The sequence below is a fragment of the Rhinatrema bivittatum genome, chromosome 1, assembly GCF_901001135.1.
Source record: "Rhinatrema bivittatum chromosome 1, aRhiBiv1.1, whole genome shotgun sequence".
Taxonomy (NCBI): domain Eukaryota; kingdom Metazoa; phylum Chordata; class Amphibia; order Gymnophiona; family Rhinatrematidae; genus Rhinatrema; species Rhinatrema bivittatum.
Window position 1 is genome coordinate 830,645,916 of NC_042615.1, and position 21,631 is coordinate 830,667,546.

Sequence of the window (21,631 nt, forward strand, 5' to 3'; positions counted from 1 at the left end):
TAGAGAATGGTTCAAAAGCACAATGATATATCAGCGTTAAAACACTGCTCTCGATGGATCATTCCAGGTCCAATGGGCCTTTACATAGTGACTTTTAGAGACCTGGTACTGCATGGTTTAGCGCAGTTGGAGAATGACCAGTGTGGAATATGCTTTAATTTAAGTTGAGGAGAGAAACAAGCATTACAACAGTTGGCTAATGATAAATAATTAGAGATATAACTGGCAGATAAAAGTGGAGGCATGATGGTGCAATCCCCCACTCCGTTACGTTATTGATTATTTTATCAATTATTAGGAGATCCAATTGAAGACATTCAATGTCTGGAACAAGACGTATTACAGTCGGCACGAGAGCATGGATTTTTGACACCTAAAGAAATGAATATTTTTTTTAACGGTGCCAAAACTGAAAATACCAGTGATTTATTCGGCATCAAAATACATACATCTTTGATCAAACCACCAGGCTAGCCGATTATATCTTCTGCGGGTTCCGTATTGCAACCTCTGACTAAATTTGTGGCTCATCTTCTCAAACCGTTTGTCACACGGTGTTGTAAAGATCAGAACACCACTGGCGGGCCAGCCGAAAGACGGGGAGCTCTCCGGGTGGAAAACAAGAAATCACGGTGCGCAGGAAGCCCGTCTTTCACCACGGGCGCACGTCTGCTTGGCTTTCGATATTGGTGCAAAGTCCACCGGTTATAAGTACACGGGGCCTGTCTCAGTGCAGACGGCATTTATTTTATTTTATTTATTCCATGCTTTTCTATGCCTTACACTCAGCAAAAGCCCCGCCAGCAAGTCACCGGGCCGGCTACATAACGTTGCCTCCTAGATAACCAATTCTGGATGGGGATGGCACTCAGGGAAAAGAGAATGAGGATTATGTCAAATAATGGATCGTGGACTAGTTTGTAAATATTTAGAATTATTTACCTTTTCAGCCTAAAAAGTATTAATCAAGCCAACAGAGATCAAGTCACTCCAACACAATGTTTCAGGAACTAGAATGAAATGAAAATGCATTGCCATGTAAAAGGCTTACTTTTCTTTCAACATGCATGTTTTCGGTGGACGAAACCATGAAAGGGAAGAAGTGATGAGAACTGGCTCTCCTAAACATCCAGCGAGCCGGACTCTTCACGAGATGAGTCTGGGCGTGCTGCACAGAGAGCTCACCCAAAGTCCTCGGACTCCGCTGCTGTGGTTCACGCGGCCTCTTCCGTGACATTGTAGTGCTTCACGCCATTAACTGATACCACGGGGAAAGCAGAGCCCTGCTCAAACCGCAGCTCGACGGCGGCTTTCTGACAGATCCAGGGATAACGAGCTCTGCAGTCTTCATCACTAAACTCTGCCTGAGGAGTCACTGCTGCACAGAAGAGAGAATTACCACTTCTGGAAGACCTAATGTGAAATTTAAAAAAAGAACAATATTTAATAGCTGGATTTCTACTGCATGCTTCATCAGATAAGATAGACTAGCACCCTGTAATCTGGTCACCTTGAAGACAATAAGAGCATGGTAGATCAAACCTGTCTCACTCTGTGGTCAGGAAGTGCAGGAGCGTGGGCTGAAAGCCCCTCTCTCCCTTCAGAGGCAGCAGAAACATTTGCTCTACAGTCTCTCTCTTTCCTGCTATAAAACAGCAGGAAGGTGCACTGTAGAGCTCTCTGTCCTCTCCTTCTTCTTAGAGATAGCAGCATGACAAATATATGACTACTTCATGGAGCAGATACAAGAACCAACAAGGGAGGGGGGAGCCATTTTAGACTTAGTCCTCAGTGGAACACAGGATTTGGTGAGAGGGAAGTGTTTTGGGAACACTTGGCAATAGTGATCACAACATGATCAAATTTGACTTAATAACTGGAGGAAGGACACTAAAGAAATCTTCTGTGACAGCATTTACCTTTCAAAAAGGTGACTATGATATAATGAGGATATTGATTAGGAAAACAGAAAAGAGTAGCTGAAAAAGTTAAGTTTACATCAGGCATGGATGTTGTATAAAAATAGTATCCTGGAAGCCCAGATCAGATGTATTCCACGCATTAGAACAGGTGGAAGGAAGATTAAACAATTATCGGCTTGGGTAAAAGGTGAGGTGAGAGAGGCTATAATAGCTAAAAGAACATCTTCAAGAAATGGAAAAGGGATCCAAATGAAGAAAACAGGAAACAGTATAAGCACTGGCAAGTCAGATGCAAAGCATTGATAAGGAAGGCAAAGAGAGAATTTGAAAAGAAGCTTGCCATGGAAGCAAAAACTCATAATAAAAACTTTTTCAGGTACATTTGAGGCAAAAAGCATGTGAGGGAGTCAATTGGACCACTAGGATCTTAACCAATTCAAGGCGAAGAGACCATATCACCCCTATCCTCAAAACCTTACACTGGCTTCCCATCAACTATAGAATCCTATTTAAGACCATGACCATTATCCACAAAACCATCTACCTTCAATCTTCACTCCAACTCAAAATTCCGCTCCACCTTCACTCCTCTGCGAGACCAATCAGATCGGATTATAAAGGATCTCTTCATGAACCCCCCTCTAAATCCTCACTTCATCCCTCCATTAGGAAACATGCATTGTCTACTGCCGGACCCTCTCAATGGAATTCATTACCACCAGAGCTTCGATAGGAACAATGCCCTTTCACCTTCAGAAAGAAACTGAAAACATGGCTTTTCAAACTAGCCTTCCCCTAACCAATTCATAATCTCCTGTCAGATCTACTCTGTTCCATTATAACTTCAATAATTCTGGCTGCCCTCTTGCTCCAACCTGTTATAAGACAAGCCACCCCGATAGATTTGTAGCCCCTTCCCCCCTTCACACACCGCCTGGGCTTCTCCCTCCCCCTTCCTCCCTGACTCTTCCCTTCCAAGCTTTAACACCTTCACCGTTCCTGTAAGTTTATAAATTGCTTATTGTTTACACTATAGTAGCACTATGTTAAGCTAATTTCTCCCTTTCTCACTTGTCCTGAATTGCGTCACCCTGTTTTTTGTAACTTCCTCCTATACTACTGGTTATCCCCTGTTTTGCTGTAAACAGGTACGATAAGATTTTTATCTTGAGCATCGGTATATTAAAAGATTCAAATAAATAAATAAAAAGATCAAGGGGAAAAAAGGACACTTAGAAAAGACAAGGCCATAATAGAGAGACTAAATTAATTCTTTACTTCAGTCTTTACTGAGCAAGATATAAAGGAGATTCCTCTAAATATTATTTCTGGCATGAGTAGCAATTCTTCTCTGCCGGAAAGAATTTCTTTGAAAAGTAGGAGCAGGTCATGAGTGTTCCATTATGGTTATGTTGTAGGAGGACAGCACCTACTCCAAGGATGGATGCATCTACCTCTAAGATGAATGGCTCGAGAAGTTCTAGGAGATATAGGAGCGGATCAAGCTTGAACTCCTCTTTGAGATGTTTCAAAGCCTGGATAATGTCCGGGGTCCCGTTCTTGGTGTCCATGCCCTTTTTAGTTGGGGCTGTGAGTGGGGTTGCCAAGGAGGAGTAATCATGGATAAATTACCTGCAGTAATTTGTGAACCCCAGGAAGTGCTGTAGTGCCTTAAGACCCACGAGCCATGGCCACCCCAATATGGCTTTTAATTCATTGAGGACTATATGAAGACCATAGTGAGAGATAAAATATCCCAAGAAAGGAAGTTCCTTTTGTTTGAAGGTATACTTCTCTAATTTGGCATAAAGATGGTGCTTATAGAGTCTCTGGAGGGCCTGTTTCACATGACATCTGTACTCAGACAAAGACCTCAAGAAGGCTAGGATTTCTTCCAGATAAATTATGACATGGGAGTAGAAGAGGTCCCATAAGATCTCATTTGCCATGAACTTGAAGTCTGCAGGGGTATTGGCAAACCCAAAAGGCATCACTACCTATTCATAGTATCTGTCTCAGGTGTTAAAGGTGGTCTTTCATTCATCACCCCCTCTAATTCTGATCAGATTGTATGCTCCCCAAAGGTCCAGCTTGATAGATATTTGCACGCCCTGAAGATGATCAAAGAGTTTGGAGATCAAGGGAAGAAGATAGCAACTCTTCTTAGTAATAGAGATAAGACCATGATAACCAATATTGGGATGTAACTACCTGTCCTCCTTCCCTATGATAAATAATCCAGCCCCTGCAGGAGAGGAAGTGGGATGAATGAATCCGCGGTCCATATTTTCTTTGATATACTGAGGCAAGGCCTCTGTTTCTGGTGCAGAGAGCAGGTAGAACTTGCCCCTGGATAGTACCTTCCCGGGCAGCAATTCATTAGCACAATCATAGGATCAATGTGGAGGCAGGACCTGTGCCTGCTGTTCACTAAAGACATTGGCGTATTGTGCATACTTCAGTGGCAGGCCAGGTAACTCTGAGGTTATTATCGGGGCAAGGTGCAAAACAGGTGAAACCTTGGTGAGACATTGCTCATGGTAGCAAGTGCCCCATTTAGTGAGATGTAGAATACCCATGTTGATGTAGTGTTGGTGCAACATGAACCAGAGTAAGCCCAGAATGACCTCATTAACTGCCTTAGGAAGCACATACAAGCTAATGTGCTCTTGGTGTAGGAGGCCAGTCTACATGTTGAATGAACACTAGCCATCATGTCTCACCCCAGTAATGGTTCTTCATAAACATAAGAGATGGTGAACATGGTGTCCAATGAAACTGCTGTATCAATGACTCATGGATGAAGCTGCCTTCAGCGCCAGTATCTAGAAAGACGTGTGTATCAACATGGGTGTCCCCGACTGAGAGGTGTACTGGTACTAGGATTTGCGGAGTGGTACAATATTGACCTAGTGTGGCCTCTCCCACCAGACCTAGGTCTTGGAGCTTGCCAGGTTAACCAGGCAATGATTTGCGAAGTGTCTCGATGCTGCACAATATAAGCATAGGTTGAGGCACCTGCGCCTCTGCTTCTCCTCTGGAGTCAATTTGAAGTGATTCACTTGCATGGGCTTCTCAGGGAGAGCACTGGGTTCAGGAACCAGCATGGTAATTATGGGATGCTGGAAACTGGGAGCCAAACAGATCAGATGTCGAGTCACACCCTCTCACAGGCTCACTCCTGGAAACAAAGGTCAAGGCATATGGCCAAGCTGATCAGGCCCTCCAGGGTGTTGGGTAGATCTTGTCCTACTAGCTCATCTTTGATTCTCTCTGATAGCCTTTGATGAAAGATGGCAATCAAGCTGTCATCACCCCATTGGAGTTCAGCTACAAATGTATGAAAGTGAATGACATATTCACCTACAGTCCTGGAGCCTTGTCAGATCTAAAGTAGTTCAGCAGCCATGGAGGGTGTCCATCTGGATTCATCCAATATCAGCCAGAACCCTCTCAGGAAACTGCCCACGTTCTTCAAAAGTGGGTCATTATCCTCCCAAAAGGGGGAGGCCCAGGCTAGGGCAGACCCTTTTACCTGGTCTGAGGGAAAAAAACAGTGCCTGTAGTTTAAATTGCATCCAGTGCTGATTCAAGAAGCCTCAACACTTCTTGGGATCCCCCCATACTGGGGTGGGAAGGTAGATAGAGCATGGTGAAAGTGGAATGAACAGGAGGAGCTGGAGTGGGTGCTGTGATCACAGAAGCTTCGGGCTAGGAATCCAGGCCTTTCATGAGATGCATCAAATTCTGTAGCTTATCTTGCTGCTGCTTCAACTGGAGTGCTTGTCCAGAGATGGCAGAGGCTTGAGACGAGTCCACGGAGCTCATGGCCTCAACAAACTGTAAAGGGTAATTTATATGGGAGTCCTTGTGCTTTGGCATAGTTGACTCAGTTGAATATGTATACTCTGGAGGAGAGGAGGAGTAGGGGTGATATGATACAGACTTCAGATACTTGAAAGATTTTAATGATCCATGGTGAACATGGTCAAATTGTTTCCTCTTAGAGATGTGCATTCGTGTTTGCCGAATTGGAAAATTTCAACAAAATTGTCCAATTCGGCATGTTTTAGGGAGCCCGAAAAAGATTGGGATTTTCCCATTTTTTTGCAAAAATTCATTTTTCCGATTAGTGCGCACTAACAGGAGTCAGTGCACGCTAACTCCCCGTTAGTGCGCGCTAACTCCCATTAGCGCACACTAACAAAAAGTAACAAAATCTAACGGTTTTTGTTAGCACGCACTAACTAAAAATAGATTTTTTGCGAAAAAAAAGACCCGAAACGAAAAAACCCGACATTTTCCATGGTGGCCGAAAAACAAAGAACGACAAGACAGAGTATACATAGTCAGGTTCTTAAACCTCTAATCATAAGGCATTTGATGGAGACCATCCATCATTTTGGTCGCCCTTCTCTGGACTGCCTCCATCCTTTCTCTGTCCCTTTTGAGATATGGTCTCCAGAACTGAACAAGGTACTCTAGGTGAATCCTCAACAAGAACCTGTACATGGGAATTAACACTTCCTTTACTTACTAGATATATCTCTCTCTATAAAGCCCAGCATTCTTCTGGCTTTAGCTATCGCCCTGTCACATTGCTTCACTGACTTCAGGTCGTTAGATACTATCACCCCTGTTCCGTGCACATCAGCCCTTCACCCCCCAACACATACAATTCTTTCAGATTACCACACCCCAGATGCATGACTCTGCAATTCTTGGCATTGAATCTCAGCTTCCATATCTTTGACCACTCTTCCAGCTTCCTTAAATCCCATCTCATTCTCTCTACTCCTTCCGGCGCATCTGCTCTGTTGCAGATCTTAGTATCATCCACAAATAGACAAATTTTACCTTCTATCCCTTCCGCAATGTCGCTCACAAAGATGTTGAACAGAACCGGTCCCAACACCGATCCCTGTGGCACTCCACTTAACACCATTCTCTCTTCAGAGTAGGTTCCATTTATCATCATATGTTGTCTTCTATCCATCAACCAGTTTGTAATCCATGCCACCACCTTGGAGCTCTCTCCCAAGCTTCTCATTTTGCTGATGAGTGTTCTATGTGGGACCGATTCAAAAGCTTTACTAAAATCCAAATAAAATACATGGAGCGCTCTTCACTGATCCAGTTCTCTAGTCACCCAATCAAAGAAATCAATTAGATTCATCTGACAGGACCTTCCCCTAGTAAAACCATGCTGTCTCGGGTCCAGCAATCCCCCTAACTAGATATTTCACTCTCCTTTCCTTCAGCAGTGTCTCCATTAATTTTCCCACCACCGAGGTGATGCTAACCGGCCTGTAGTTTCCAGCCTTTTCTCTGCTCCCACTCTTGTGTATTTTATTTATTTATTTATTTTTAGGTTTTTATATACCGGAAGTTCCTGTATACAATACATATCACTCCGGTTCACAATTAACAGAGAAAACTATCGCCGGGAAGGCGGTTTACATGGAACATACATGGAACATGGAACATATCGAATAAACTATAATAAAGTACAATCTAATTTAAAACAACTGAAATAAACTTAGGAAATAACTTGGTACATGTAACTGAAGCAAGATGAACATTACATTATTGCTGCAAAGCAAGGCTGGATGTTTGTTCTTATTGCTATTAGCTCTCTGGGAAAGCTTGATGGAATAGCCAAGTTTTGAGTTTCGCCTTGAAAGTAATGTGGCATGGTTCAAGACGGAGGTCTGGTGGTAGTGAGTTCCAGAGAGACGGGCCCGCTGTGGATAGAGCACGTTTTCTCAGGGTAGATTTTGCAGGTTGTGTGATCATTCTATTCTGGTATGCCGTTCTGGTTGGTTTGTTAGAAGAGTGTAGTTGAAGCTGGAAAGTTAGGTTGAGTGGGGAGATGTTGTGAAGGGCCTTGTGAATCATCATGCAGGTCTTGAACTGAATCCTATATTTGATGGGAAGCCAGTGGAGATGCTGGAGGATCGGGGTGATATGGTCCCTTTTTTTGGCATTGGTAAGTATTCTTGCAGTGGCATTCAGTACCATCTGGAGTGGTTTGGTAGTGTATGCTGGAAGGCCTTGCAGGAGTGAATTACAGTAATCTAATTTAGTGAGAATGATGGCCTGGAGTACTGTGCGGAAGTCCCTATAGAGTAGAAGGGGCTTTAGTTTCTTCAGCACTTGTAATTTAAAGAAGCATTCTTTTGTGGTGTTATTTAAGAATTTGTTGAGGCTGAGTCTGTTGTCTAGTAGTACTCCCAGATCTCTGACTTGAGGTGCTGTGGAGTATCCTGAGGCGTCTGGAGGGTTGCTGGATGTTGGCGGGGCAGATTTATCTGGTGCTATTATGAGGATTTCCGTTTTTTTGGTGTTTAGAACCAGGTTGAGGCTGGTTAGAAGATCGTTGATGGATGAGAGGCATTTTTTCCAATGATCCATGGTTTTGTGTATGGTCTCTGTGATAGGTATGAGAATTTGTATGTCATCTGCGTATAGGAAATGGGTGAGTTTGAGGTTAGTAAGCAGATGACAGAGTGGGAGAAGGTAGATGTTGAAGAGGGTGGGGGAGAGTGATGATCCTTGTGGTACCCCCATCTTGGCTTGGATGGGGTGAGATTCCTTATTGTTTATCTTAACTTTGTATGATCTGTTCTCTAAGAAGGATTTAAACCAGTTAAAAGCTGCTCCAGTGATGCCGATATTTGTCAGTTGTTGTAGTAGGTTAGGGTGGTTCACGGTGTCGAAAGCTGAGGAAAGATCCAGGAGCGCGAGGAGACAAGGTTGGCCTTTTTCGAGATTGAAGATGATGGTGTCCGCTAGTGTGGCTAATAAGGATTCGGTGCTTTTTTTCTTTCGGAATCCATATTGATTATTGGTGAGGATATTGTTCTCTTCAAGGAATTCAGCAAGTTGTCTGTTGACAACTTTCTCCATAATTTTAGCTAGCATGGGGAGGTTAGCTATAGGTCTGTAGTTGGCCGGATCTGTGGTGGGAAGGTTGGGTTTTTTGAGGAGAGGTTTGAGCAGTGCTGACTTGAGTTGGTCCGGAACTTGGCCTTGGGCGAGGGAGCAGTTAATGATATTGGCAACTGGCTTGGCAATGATGTCATGGATTGAACTCAGCAGGTTTGATGGTATATGGTCTAAGGGGTGAGAGGACGGTTTTATCTTCTTTAGGATATTCGCTATTTCTAAGGTGGACGTGGGTTCAAGAGATTCAAGGACAGCTGTGTGTGTGATGGGTTGAAAAGCGGTTGATGTAGTTGATTGCTGGTTGTGGTTGTTTGCGAGGCTTGTGAATGGCGTTAGTCCTTTGAGGGGGGCTACGAGTGCTGTGATTTTGTTGTCGAAAAAGTCGGCAAGTTCACTGGCTTTTTTTTGAGCTTGGTCGTCTGGGATGTTTGGTCCGGGGGGTTTAGTGAGGGCTGAAACATAAGAGAAGAGGGCTCTTGAATCAAATGAGAAATGATGTATCTTTTTGGAGAAAAATTCTCTTTTTGTTTTGTTGATTTCGTTTCTGTAGGTATTGAGGCATGACTTGTAGTTGAGGAGGGTTGTCGTAGATGGGCTTTGACGCCATTGGCTTTCTTTGTTTCTAAGCTCGTGTTTACGGGACTTCAACTCTGTGGTAAACCAAGGTTTCCTGTTGTCTTTATCCGGGTTGATGGACTTTGTTGTCAAGGGACACACTTGATCTGCCACCTTGTAGGTGATGTTGAGCCAAGATGAGGTTGCTGAGTTAGCGTCAGTGAGGTCCAGATTTATTAGTTCTTTTGCTAGGTGTTTACTTAGTTGATCTCCTGAGCATTGTTTCCTGACTGATATGTTGATTGTTTGAGTTATTAGGGGAAGAGGCTTCTTGATCTCTAACATTGATGATATGACTCGGTGGTCGGTCCAAGGTACCGCAAGGCTGGTTGGGGTGGAGTGGGATGAAAGACCTTCATTTATAAAGATCAGGTCTAAGGTGTGACCAGCTTTGTGGGTAGGTTCTGTCACAATTTGTCTGAAACCCATATGGTTGAGGGAGGAGAGAAGGGTTTTGCAGTTGGAGGAATGAGGTTGGACATCCATGTGGAGGTTGAAGTCTCCCATCAAGATGGCCGGTTTTCCTGAGTTTAAGTGTAGTTTAAGTGTAGCGGAACCACCACCGTTCTTCTCCAGTCACTAGGTACCACACCCTTATCCAGGGATCTATTGACAAGGTCACACAGCGGACCCACCAGCATATCTTTGAGCTCCCTCAGGCCCCATGTCTTTGTCCAATTTCAGTTTTCCAGCTCTTCCCATACATTCTCTTCTGTAAATGGAGTTACATCTACTCCACCTCCTTCTACAGTTAAGTTAACAAGTGATGGACCTTCGAGGGTCTTCCTTAGTGAACACTGAACTGAAGTATTTGTTTAATATTTCTGTCATTTCTTCATCTCTCTACACCCATTAATCCTACTCATCTTTCAATGTCACTATACCTCTATGGACCTTTCTCCTTTCTCTGATGTATGTGAACTTTATCTCCTTGGCAATCCTTTCCTCTGCCTGACCTTTTGCTTTCTTGATTACTTTTTTTGTCTCCCTCAGTTTCACCAGATAATCCTCCCTGTGTTCCATTTTTCGGGATCCTTTATATTTATTAAAAGCTGCTCTTTTGCTTTTATTACATCAGCCACTTCCTTTGTGAACCAGATTGGATTCTTATTTCTCTTACTTTTGTTTACTTTTCTAACATATAGATTTGTTGCTTTTGTAATTGCTCCTTTTAGTTTGGCCCACTGTTGTTCCACTGTTGTTTTGCGAATGATACCAAAATCTGCAACAGGGTAGACAGCTAGAAAGGGGTGGAAGGCATGAAGAAGGAAGTTTTAGGAATGGTCTAGATTCTGGCAGGAAAGAATGCTAAAAATTCAGTCATTCATTTGGGCTTCAGTAGAGTCTAGGAGTGAAATTCTTCTATGCGCAAAACAAGAGCAGAATCCGAGGGTGATGATATCTAATGATCTCAAGGTGGCCGAACAGGTGGATAAAATGATGACAAAAGCAAGAATGATGCTTGACTGCACAGAAAGAGGAATAGTCTGCAGAAAATGGAAGTGATATTGCTCCTGTATCTCATTTGGAATACTCTGTAGTTCTGAAGATGGCACCTTCAAAAGATATAAACATTATGGAGTCAGTGCCGTCCAGTGAGTGGCTACTAAAATGGTCAATGGTCTTTATTCTAAAGCATATGGGGACAGACATAAAGATCTAAACATGTTTACCCTAGAGGAAGGGCGAGAGAGGAGAAAATATGATACACATCATGGGTATTAATGCATAGTAGGTGGATCTCTTCAATGGAAAATAATATCTGGAATGAGGGATCATGGGGTGAGGTGAAAGGAAGTAGTAGGGTGAGGTGAAAGGAGTAATATAAAGGTGTATTTCTTTACATAAAAAGGGTAATGGATGCATGGAACAGCTTCACTGTGGAAGTGGTGGAAACAAGTAAGTTATCTGAATTCATGAAAGCATGGGGAAAGCACAGGGGATCTCTGAGAGACAGGTAGGGATTGTAGAGTTGTATAGGCCGTAGGGTCTTTTTCTGTCATCATGTTTGTTTGTTTCTTTGTAATTTTGACATCTCTTGCCATTTTTGACATCTTACCCCAATTCTGTACCATCCAACCATATCCATATGTTGTTTATCTTGTGCAAACCAATCCAGTATTTTTTATTTCTTGAAATTTCCATGAGAACCTGAAATAAAAAGCACATCCTCATGAATCTCCACTTCCTACACTCTAGGGAACAAGAACTCTCAGCCTTGCTTGCATGGTTTAGCATCAAAACAAGCAGATTTTGTCCAGTTTGACATAGAATGAAATCAGGTACCAGCTAATCCGGGGCTCCCTAAACCTGTTCTCATGATCCTACGGGATATCCCCAATGGATATGCATGAGATATATTTGCATATACTTGGTTTCCAATTGCACATCCCAGGTAGCTTGAAAACCCTATAGCCTGTGGGGTCACAAGGATGGGATTGGAAAGGCAGGAGCTACAGCATTCTACATCAGGCACATGGCAGCTCCTTAATGTCTTAAAAACACAAGAAATGTCACGTTAGGTCAGGCCACAAGGTCCAATCAAGCCCAGCATCCTGTATCTGACAGTGGTCAATCCAGTGATTTATGAAGTGTTCTGCAGGAGTTTATGGGGCAATCCATTTTCTGTTGCTCACTCCCAGAAGTAAGATGTGGTGATGTTGAAATTCTCATGGTTAATAATTATTAATGGACCTGCCCTCCCACAACTTGTCCAAAACCTTTTTACACCCGTCCATAATATTAACCTTCACCACCTCTTTGGCAAAAAAACTTCACAGCGTAATGGTGCATTGACTGAAAAAGACTTTCAATGATTTGTGTTGAACCTGTTACCAGTTAGTTTCATGAAGTGTCCTCTTGTTTTGGCATTATTTACCTCTTCCACCCCACTCATGATTTTATAAGCTTCCTTCATGTCCCTCTCTCTGCCATCTTTTCCAAGCTGAAGAGCCCTCGTCTGCCTATCCATCGTTTATAGTGAATGGAAGCACCTCCCAAGCTGGGTCAGACCAAGGGTCCATCAAGCCCAGCATCCTGTTTCCAACAGAGGCCAAACCAGGCCACAAGAACCTGGCAATTACCCAAACACTAAGAAGATCCCATGCTACTGATGCAATTAATAGCAGTGGCCATTTGACCCATTGCCAATAGCAGAGACCACTTGACCCATTGCCTTACAAAATGGTTTAAAAAAAAACAACCCAGAATTGTCCAGTACAGAGTTTTACTTCCAATTGTTAATAACAGTCTGGAACTGGGGTGTTTTCCCTTCACTATCAAAAGAAGCTGGGATTCATCCTCTTTTAAAAAAGAAATTGTTGGTCCCAGGATCACTGAATTATTATAGAGCAGTTTCAATCTTCCATTTTAAGAGAAAGTTACTGAAAAGGTTGTCATGAACAAGTTGAATCTTTTTCTTGAAAAGACCAATGTTTTCTGCCTCAGACAGTTGGGTTTCATATAAGTCATAGCACTGAAAACAGCCCTGGTTGCTATGGTTAATGAGGTTACGGTCAGACCCGATAGTGGTTTAGATGCTCTTAGTTTTCAATCGACACGTCATCGGCATTCAGTCGATCAGCGCCTGATTGATTTTAGGTATTACTGCTTCAGTTTATATCTTTTGAATCATTCCCATTGGGCCAACTGGATCTATTCTGGCCCTTTTAATTTTTAATTTATTTTTAGCCCTTTTAGCTAATCTAATCCAAAGCAAAGGCTACAGTCCTTGTTTTTAGCTGAAGATGCTCAGGTTATAGCCCACGTTCAGCATTACTCTTCTGAAGAGCTCGGCTGAAAGCTCATAAACTCAAGTCAAACCTGACAAATTGGAAGCTCTTTCGATCAGTAGGAAGGAGAAGTCCTTGATTAAAAACCCTTGAATGGCTAATGTTGAGGTTGTTCTATCTAATTGTATTTCTGTTCTGGGAGTTAAAATTGATGATAAGCTTACTTTTTCTACTCTTCTGTTATTTGTTCTTCATTTTTTTACTTACAATTTATTTGATGGGTGAAACCATTTTTAGAAATGCATGATATATGTACATTGGATCATTGTCTTGTTTTATCATGAATCAATTCCTGTAAGGTTTTTCATATCAGGGCCTCCTTATTTATTTATTTAAATGTTTTAATATACCAGTATTAGTAGGGGACATCTTACCAGTTCACATTCGAACAGTAGGTTTGGAAATTGCATGTTAACAGGGAGTAGGAACTGGGAGGGGGATAACAAAGTGCAGCGTGGAAATATAGATTAAACAAGAACAGCGAAGTCCTTAACATAAGGAAAATAGAATCACAATTAACATAAGGGGAGTAGAATCACCATATGGAGGTGCATGGGAGAACAAATTGGGTGTAGGTCTATTCCGGGTAGGCTCGCTTGAATAGCCAGGTTTTTAACTTCTTTTTAAATTGAATCGCACATGGTTCAAGACGTAGGTTAGGAGGCAGGGAGTTCCAGAGTGAGGGACTGATAAAACAGGAGGGTAGGTTGTCTAGGAACGCCGTGTAGGCATTAGGCAACAATATGGGTAAGACACCAAAAGTAGTCCAAAAATCTTTATCTGAGTGGAGACACAAAGATATACAGGAGCCCGACTCAGGCCGAGTTTCGCCCCACTTGGGGCTGCCTCAGGGGCTAAAATGACAAATGTAACATATAAATAACATGCATACATAAATATTAATAAAAACAAAACAAACATATATAGGTACCACAGACATAACAGAAACCATGGATATCACTTGATTGGAAACAGAAAGAAAAATATATATACTCAAAAAATATATTAATATGCCAAAAAATACAAAGGGGCGGATTTTAAGAGCCCTGCTCGCCTAAATCCGCCCAAATCCGGACAGATTTAGGCGAGCAGGGCCCTGCGCGCCGGTGAGCCTATTTTACATAGGCCTACCGGCGCGCGCAGAGCCCCGGGACTCGCGTAAGTCCCGGGGTTTTCTGAGGGGGGCGTGTCGGGGGCGTGTCGGGGGCGGGCCCGAACCGCGCGGCGTTTTCGGGGCGTGTCGGGAGCGTTCCGGGGGCGGGGCCCGGGGGCGTGGCTACGGCCCGGGTGGTCCAGGGCGTGGCCGCGCCCTCCGGACCCGCCCCCAGGTCGCGTCCCGGCGCGCTAGCGGCCCGCTGGCGCGTGGGGATTTACGTCTCCCTCCGGGCGGCGTAAATCCCCCGACAAAGGTAAGGGGGGGGGTTTAGACAGGGCCGGGTGGGTGGGTTAGGTAGGGGAAGGGAGGGGAAGGTGAGGGGAGGGCAAAAGAAAGTTCCCTCCGAGGCCGCTCCGATTTCGGAGCGGCCTCGGAGGGAACGGGGGTAGGCTGCGCTGCTCGGCGCGCGCCGTCTATACGGAATTGATAGCCTTGCGCGTGCCGATCCAGGATTTTAGCGGCTACGCGCATATCTACTAAAATCCCGCGTACTTTTGCTTGCGCCTGATGCGCCAGCAAAAGTACGCCTATTCGCGCGGTCTGAAAATCTACACCAAAATGTACAGTGACAACAATTTGTACCTATATGATGATGTTCTCTTTGGGGCGGATTTTAAAAGCCCTGCTCGCGTAAATCTGCCCAGATTTACGCGAGCAGGGCCTTGCGCGCCGGCGCGCCTATTTTCCATAGGCCTGCCGGCGCGCGCAGAGCCCCGGGACTCGCATAAGTCCCGGGGTTTTTTGTCGGGGGCGTGTCGGGGCGGGGCCGATCGACGCAGCGTTTCGGGGCGGGCCCAGGGCATGGTTTCGGCCCGGGGCGGTCCGGGGGCATGGCCGCGCCCTCCGGAACCGCCCCTGGGTTGCGTCTCGGCGCGCCAGCGGCCCGCTGGCGCGCGTGGATTTACATCTCCCTCCGGGAGGTGTAAATCCGTGGACAAAGGTAGGGGGGGGGGTTTAGATAGGACCGGGGGGGTGGGTTAGGTAGAGGAAGGGAGGGGAAGGTGAGGGGAGGGCGAAAGAGAGTTCCCTCCGAGGCCGCTCCGATTTCGGAGCGGCCTCGGAGGGAACGGAGGCAGGCTGCGCGGTTCGGCGCGCGCCGGCTGCCCAAAATCGGCAGCCTTGCGCGCGCCAATCCTGGATTTTAGCAGATACACGCGGCTACACGCGTATCTACTAAAATCCAGCGTACTTTTGTTTGCGACTGGTGTGCCAACAAAAGTACGCGAACGCGCATTTTTAAAAAATCTACCCCTTTATATATAACACTGAAGTGCTCTTATACGAAACTTCAATTATCTATTAGTCTGGAAGTTAATAGACAACATGGAATTACTTAAAAATACTGATATACATTCAAATAAATCTGATAATGGATAATGGGCAGTAACTATACACTTAGAAATAAATAAGTAAAAATATACACAAAACGAAAAGATGTGTGTAGTCCTCACTCAAGTACGAGTAAACATTAAAACATGAAATTAAATGAAAGCCTCTATATAAACAAGAAGGTACCAAATGTGAAATATACACCAAAACTTGATTAAAATTAAAATTGAAAACGAGTACCTATAAGTCCCTCTGAATAACTAAACACATACTAAAAACCAAACATGTAGGTTTTTATTGCTATAGCACACCTTACTTTAATACTCTGCTAACGTTAACGCTACCGGTAAATTTTATTTTTTTTTTTTTACTTTGACAGCAAAGTATGACAGATGAGTTAAATTTAGGACCACTGCTGGGCTTAACCACCTTCAAAATGAGCGGTTATGGATGTAATATGGTGCTGTTCCTATAAACCACTGCAACAATCCTTATGTCGCTATGTCTCCCACTCTGTGTGCACCCAGAGGCTTCCAGGTAACTCGCAACAACATTATTTAGGAGGTCGTCTTCCAACAACCCGCATAAGAAAGTTGGCAAAAACACATCTACTTTGCATCAGTTTTCAAAGTGGACATATGCACGGAAGTTTGCTTTTTAAATTATCCCAATAAATTTGCCCACACACCGTTAGATTTGCAATTATTTGCATGGAAACTATTCAGGAAAATGTAAATGCATAATGAGTTGAGTGTTAATCAGTTGTTTACTCTTTCAAAGAGTACAAAGACCAGGGAGAACACAATGAAGTTACTGGTGATGCACTTACATCTAATAAGAGGAATTATGTTTTTACTCAACATATAATTAAGCTCCGGAATTTGTTGCCAGAGGATGTGGTGAAAGCTGTTAGTGTAGTTGCGTTTAAAAATGGGTTGGACAAGTTCCTAGAGGAAAAGTTTATAAACCATTTTTAAGGTGGAGTTGCAGAAATCCACTTCTTATCCCTAAGATAAGTATCTTGGAATCTCTCTACCCCTGGGGATCCTGCCGGGTACTTGTGATCTGGCTTAGCCACTGTTGGAAACAGGATACTGAGCTGGATGGACCTTTGGTCTGACCCAGTCTGGCATGTTCTTAAACTGTTGAAAATCCAAAAGTATGCAGGTAAGTCCAAAGCCCTTCTGGATTCGCCCTTCTCTGCTCCATCCAGATAAATGCAGGCACAAAGAGGACATAAGCACCTAAGTTTTTTGTAAGTATTTTCTAAAAGTTTTTTGTGAGTACTTTGTAAAAGGTCATTGCTGAGGATAAAACTCTGTTTTGCTCACAGAGTGCATGAAGAATTCAGAAATCTGGGAACCTCTGCACATCTGAAAGTGATTTCCCCATTCAAGAATTAAACGTGCCTGCCATGCTGCCTCTGTGGCAGAGGTGAGACTATCAGGGAGAAGGCGGAAGACGTGCTTTTTTTTTTTTTTTTGGAAGAGCCGCCCTGTACATCCCCACCGTTGCCTCACATGGAAGCTTTACCAGATCTTCTAGGTTCCTGAGCAGAGCCAGGTGAGCTCCCCGGGAGACGCAGTCGTGCAGGCTGGCGATCCAGCTCCCGCTCTCCGTAGACGCAAAGTAGCAGTCTCCTTTCCAGGCTCTCCATCCCTCCGGACAGTACTCATAGCGCCGGCCTGCGGGTGACAGAGAACAGGGGGGGAGCCCAGGTTAGAGCTTCACATCCCTTCGGCCTCTGGCAGGAAGAAAGGTAACGGAAACTTAAAAAGGAGGCAGTGGAGCACAAGTGAAATCGAATTAAACGAAAGGGGCGCATGCGTACAAGGCAGAAAAAAAGAGAAACCGGTGAAGGGAATTAAATTATAGAAGGAGAAATAAAAGCAATAAACAACGCATGAAAGATGCAGGCGGTAATTCTTTTACAGAAATGCACTTTAATAGAAGAAACAACGATGTTTTTCCATCAGGTACATGTGTGCAGTCACAGCAAGCTGTGCTCCCTATTCTGAGAGGAAATGAATGGAGAATAATTACCGATTACAAGGCCTTTCCGAAGGATCCACGGCACAGGGGGGCTGAGTGCACTGCAAACGGGCGATCAGGGAGCTGCCTTCCCCGCTCAGCAGAGGCCCCGCAGGCACGGCGCTCGTGGGGGCCACAGGCACGGCGCGCGTGGGGGCCGCAGGCACGGCACGCGTGGGGGCCGCTGTCACCGCCAGGCCCTGGGGCAATCCGTATTTTCTATATTTTCTATTATTCTTGGATTTTATTATCAGTTATATTATCGCTGTTTCTGAAAGGTTTTCAATGTTCGTTCTCACTACAGGCAGCACAATCTGCTGGTCTCACTGTACTTTCTTCTCCTCTGCACATCTCTTTCTATTTTTCTGTGTTTTGTTTTGTTTTTTGTGGCTATGTAATGTTTTTATGGAAGGGCTCGTTTTACACACGCGATATTTTTCCTAATTAACGTCACATTCTCTCTTGTTAGTCTTAATGATGATGATGGGGTTTGTTAGCTATAACGGGCTCTCTATAAGGACCCCTGTTTGTGATTTTTATATATTAACCTGATGCAGGCGACGAGCTGAAACATGGCCACGTCGGGTCTCTGACGATACATACATGCACCGTAAGTAAAAACATCTTCCCGAAACTGAACAGCATGAAGAGAAGAAAGGTTTCATGCTTTCCTTAGCAGGCCCTAGGCTATGGAAGGCCATGCCTGTCGAGATCCGCTTACAAAGAGACATCAAAACCTTCAGAAAACATTTAAAATCACGGCTATTCAAACAGGCGTACAACAAAGAGAACGGAGAGTAGAACACAGGGAAAAGAAAACCGATCTGCAGAACACCCAAGCACCCTACCCCAAGCTACACGGGTATGTATTCTACTTTTGTTTTTAAGTCTGTATAAACTCTCGATTTTAACACCTGTTACAATAAAGAATGGACATGATATAACACTTCCAATTATGTATATGTTTATGAGCTTTGTTACCGTAAAGTCTCGGCACTTGTTTAGCGATAGAATGTATTTTCTGTTTCCAATATTATTATTTGTGCCTTATTGTAAACCGTTATGATGGTACCTAACTTAATGACGGTATAGAAAAGGTTTTAAATAAATAAATAAATATTGTTATTGGTTTTTTTTATTTATCCTAATTTAGATTACTTCATCTTTGTCCTTTTGTCTGTCTGGCTTTCTTTTATTGAGTCAAACTGCAGTAGCACAAAGTTTGTAGAAAACAAGACGATTTAAAAATGCGATTCACTCCTAACGTCGCTCCTTCCATACCGCACGAGAGAACTTCCCCGTTCCCCTCCTGAGTTTTCCCTCCGGCCCTTTCCCTTCCTCGGCGACCTTCACGCTCCAGGATTTTAGTGGATGAAGGAAGAGCGACGGCTGCTCCAGAATCTGCGGGCCAGGCCCAGCTGGGGGCGGCGCCGGCACTTGGCCAGACAAGAGAGGAGTGGAAAATGGCGAGAAAGAAAGGGAATGAAACTCAGAGAAGGAGAAAAGCTGTGGTGACCTTGACCTCTGCCGCGCGGGAGCATTTGGTTTTGCTCCCGCCCTGTACCTAGGCTTGTTTGTTTAGGAACAAACATTTCCAGCCCTCATAAACGGGACAGACTTGGGCTGTCTGAGGACCAGAGCTGTGATTTGGGCTCTCACTAGTGTCCAAGGGCAAGAGTCCCTCACCTTCTGCTGATGATGGTGCCAGGCTGACCACTGCCTTGGGCAGTCTGGGCCCTGTCTGGCCAGGAACCTCCTCAGACGGCAGGCTGGCGGGCAGAAGCCACATAATATGACTAGCACCCGGGCCTGCCCATCTTGCCCTCCTCCTCTGTCGGCGCTGACTCTCCTTACGCACTGCCAGCTTTCCCTCAGGCCTTATTGCCCTGCCAGGCATCTTCTAAGTTATCTGAAAGGAGCCCTCCTGTGTCCTTCTCCCACTCCCTACTTAGCAGTTCTTCCTCTTCCAACTCGTGAGTGACTGGACGGTGGGATGACAGGGACTGAAGGTGGGGAGAGAAAAGACCTCCAGCAGAGAAAAGAAGAAAGGGTTTCATGGATAGGAGAGAGAGCAAATAAAACGTACGGAAGGAAAGAGTGCACCAAGCAAAAAAAATAGGGCTGGGGCCAGTGCTAATGCAGGGTGAGGGAGGAGGAGGGGAGTAATGAGAGATGAGGGTGAGATATAGGGAGAGACAGAGAGGAGAGAGGCCAGTGCTAATGCAGGGTGAGGGAAGAGGGGGGAGTAATGAGAGATGAGGGTGAGATATAGGGAGAGACAGAGAGATGATAGATCTGTGCTGCATGAATGGTGAGGGTGGAGGGGTGTTTTGAGATAATGATGTCCCCACTAATATCGGTATAGAAAAGTCTTTAAATAAATACGGGTGAAATATAGGGAGGGACAGAGAGGAGAGAGGCCAGTGCTGAATGCAGGGTGAGGGAGGAAGAGGGGAGTAATGAGGGTGAGAAATAGGGAGGGACAGAGAGGAGAGAGGCCAGTACTGTGCAGGGTGAGGGAAGAGGGGGGAGTAATGAGAGATGAGGGTGAGATAAAGGGAGGGATAGATAGGATGAGGGTGAGATATAAGCAGGGATAGAGAGGTGATAAATCTGTGCTTCTTGAATGGTGAGGGTGGAGAAGGTGTAATGTGATGAGGGTGAGATATAAGGAGTGACAGAGAGGACAGAGGTCTACGCATGGTGAGGGAGGAGGGGTGTAATGAGAACATAAGAAAATGCCATACTGGGTCAGACCAAGGGTCCATCAAGCCCAGCATCCTGTTTCCAACAGTGGCCAATCCAGGCCATAAGAACCTGGCAACTACCCAAAAACTAAGTCCATTCCATGTAACCATTGCTAATGGCAGTGGCTATTCTCTAAGTGAACTTAATTATTTATTTATTTATTTATTTATTTAAAAGTTTTTTATATACCGCACGTGGGGTCACTTACGTGTCCGTCTAGGCGGTTTACAGGTTTACATACATAATAAAACAAATTTAAATATAAAGCATAAAACAGGTAATGGACTTCTCCTCCAAGAACTTATCCAATCCTTTTTTAAACACAGCTACACTAACTGCGAGGGTAGATGTATGGGTGGGTACAGTATGGCTTGGCCTTAAAAGAGGTCAAATTTCAATGGGTCAAGGAGCAGAAAGTTACCCAGATAAAGTCTCCAAGATAACATTAACAGAGACATTCAGCAGGACTTCACCGGAGAGGTCTAAACGTAAAGCTCCTTACCTGGGGGAAAAGTTACTCAGATAAAATGTTTCAGGCTAGCAGGGTGGGAAATCTGAATCTCAAGCTTCTTCCAGCTAACTTAAAAGTTACCCAGGGATATTGATCTCTTGAATTTTATGTGAACTAGGGTGAAATGTGGCAAAGTAAAGGTATTGAAAGGGACCCTTCAAGATATATATTCATTTTGTTTCTCTATATCTGTACTTTGCCTTCAGGCCCGGCGTGACCGGGTGTGCAAACCATGCAATTGCACGGAGTGGCACACCTGGGGAGGCGGCGGGCCAGCAGGTCGGCTGGTCAGTGGGTCAGCGGTGACAGAGAATGGAGAGAGTGCCGCTGCCGCCATACCCTCTTTCTGGCGGTGGCGCTCTCTCCAGTCCCCGGAAGAGGATGTGAACTCGTATCCTCCTCCAGCGGCCGAAGAAACAGAGGGCCACCCACACTGATGCAGAGAGGGGGGAGAGCGTGGCAGTGTGGGGGCGGCGACGGGGACTCTATGCACAAGGCAGCGCAGAAGCTAATGCCGGCCCTGTTTGCCTTTTGAGTCTTAAAGACTGAATTCATTTCATAGAGACAGGCAATTAGCTTC

At 44.6% G+C, this 21,631-nt stretch overlaps 1 protein-coding gene across 2 annotated transcripts in view; it reads right to left on the reverse strand.

Annotated features, from left to right (window-relative positions):
• Positions 1 to 727: 727 nt before the first annotated feature.
• LOC115079391 (C-type lectin domain family 5 member A-like) overlaps positions 728 to 21,631 on the reverse strand; it is a 45,731-nt gene continuing 24,827 nt past the window's right edge. For both annotated transcript variants that reach the window (XM_029582959.1, XM_029582951.1), the window contains 3 exons: positions 17,295 to 17,446; positions 11,545 to 11,636; positions 728 to 1,413 (listed from right to left, as the gene is read on the reverse strand). In XM_029582959.1, the coding sequence (XP_029438819.1) occupies positions 1,215 to 1,413; positions 11,545 to 11,636; positions 17,295 to 17,446 (443 nt within the window). In that variant the 3' untranslated portion in view covers positions 728 to 1,214. The remainder of the gene's footprint in view (positions 1,414 to 11,544; positions 11,637 to 17,294; positions 17,447 to 21,631) is intronic.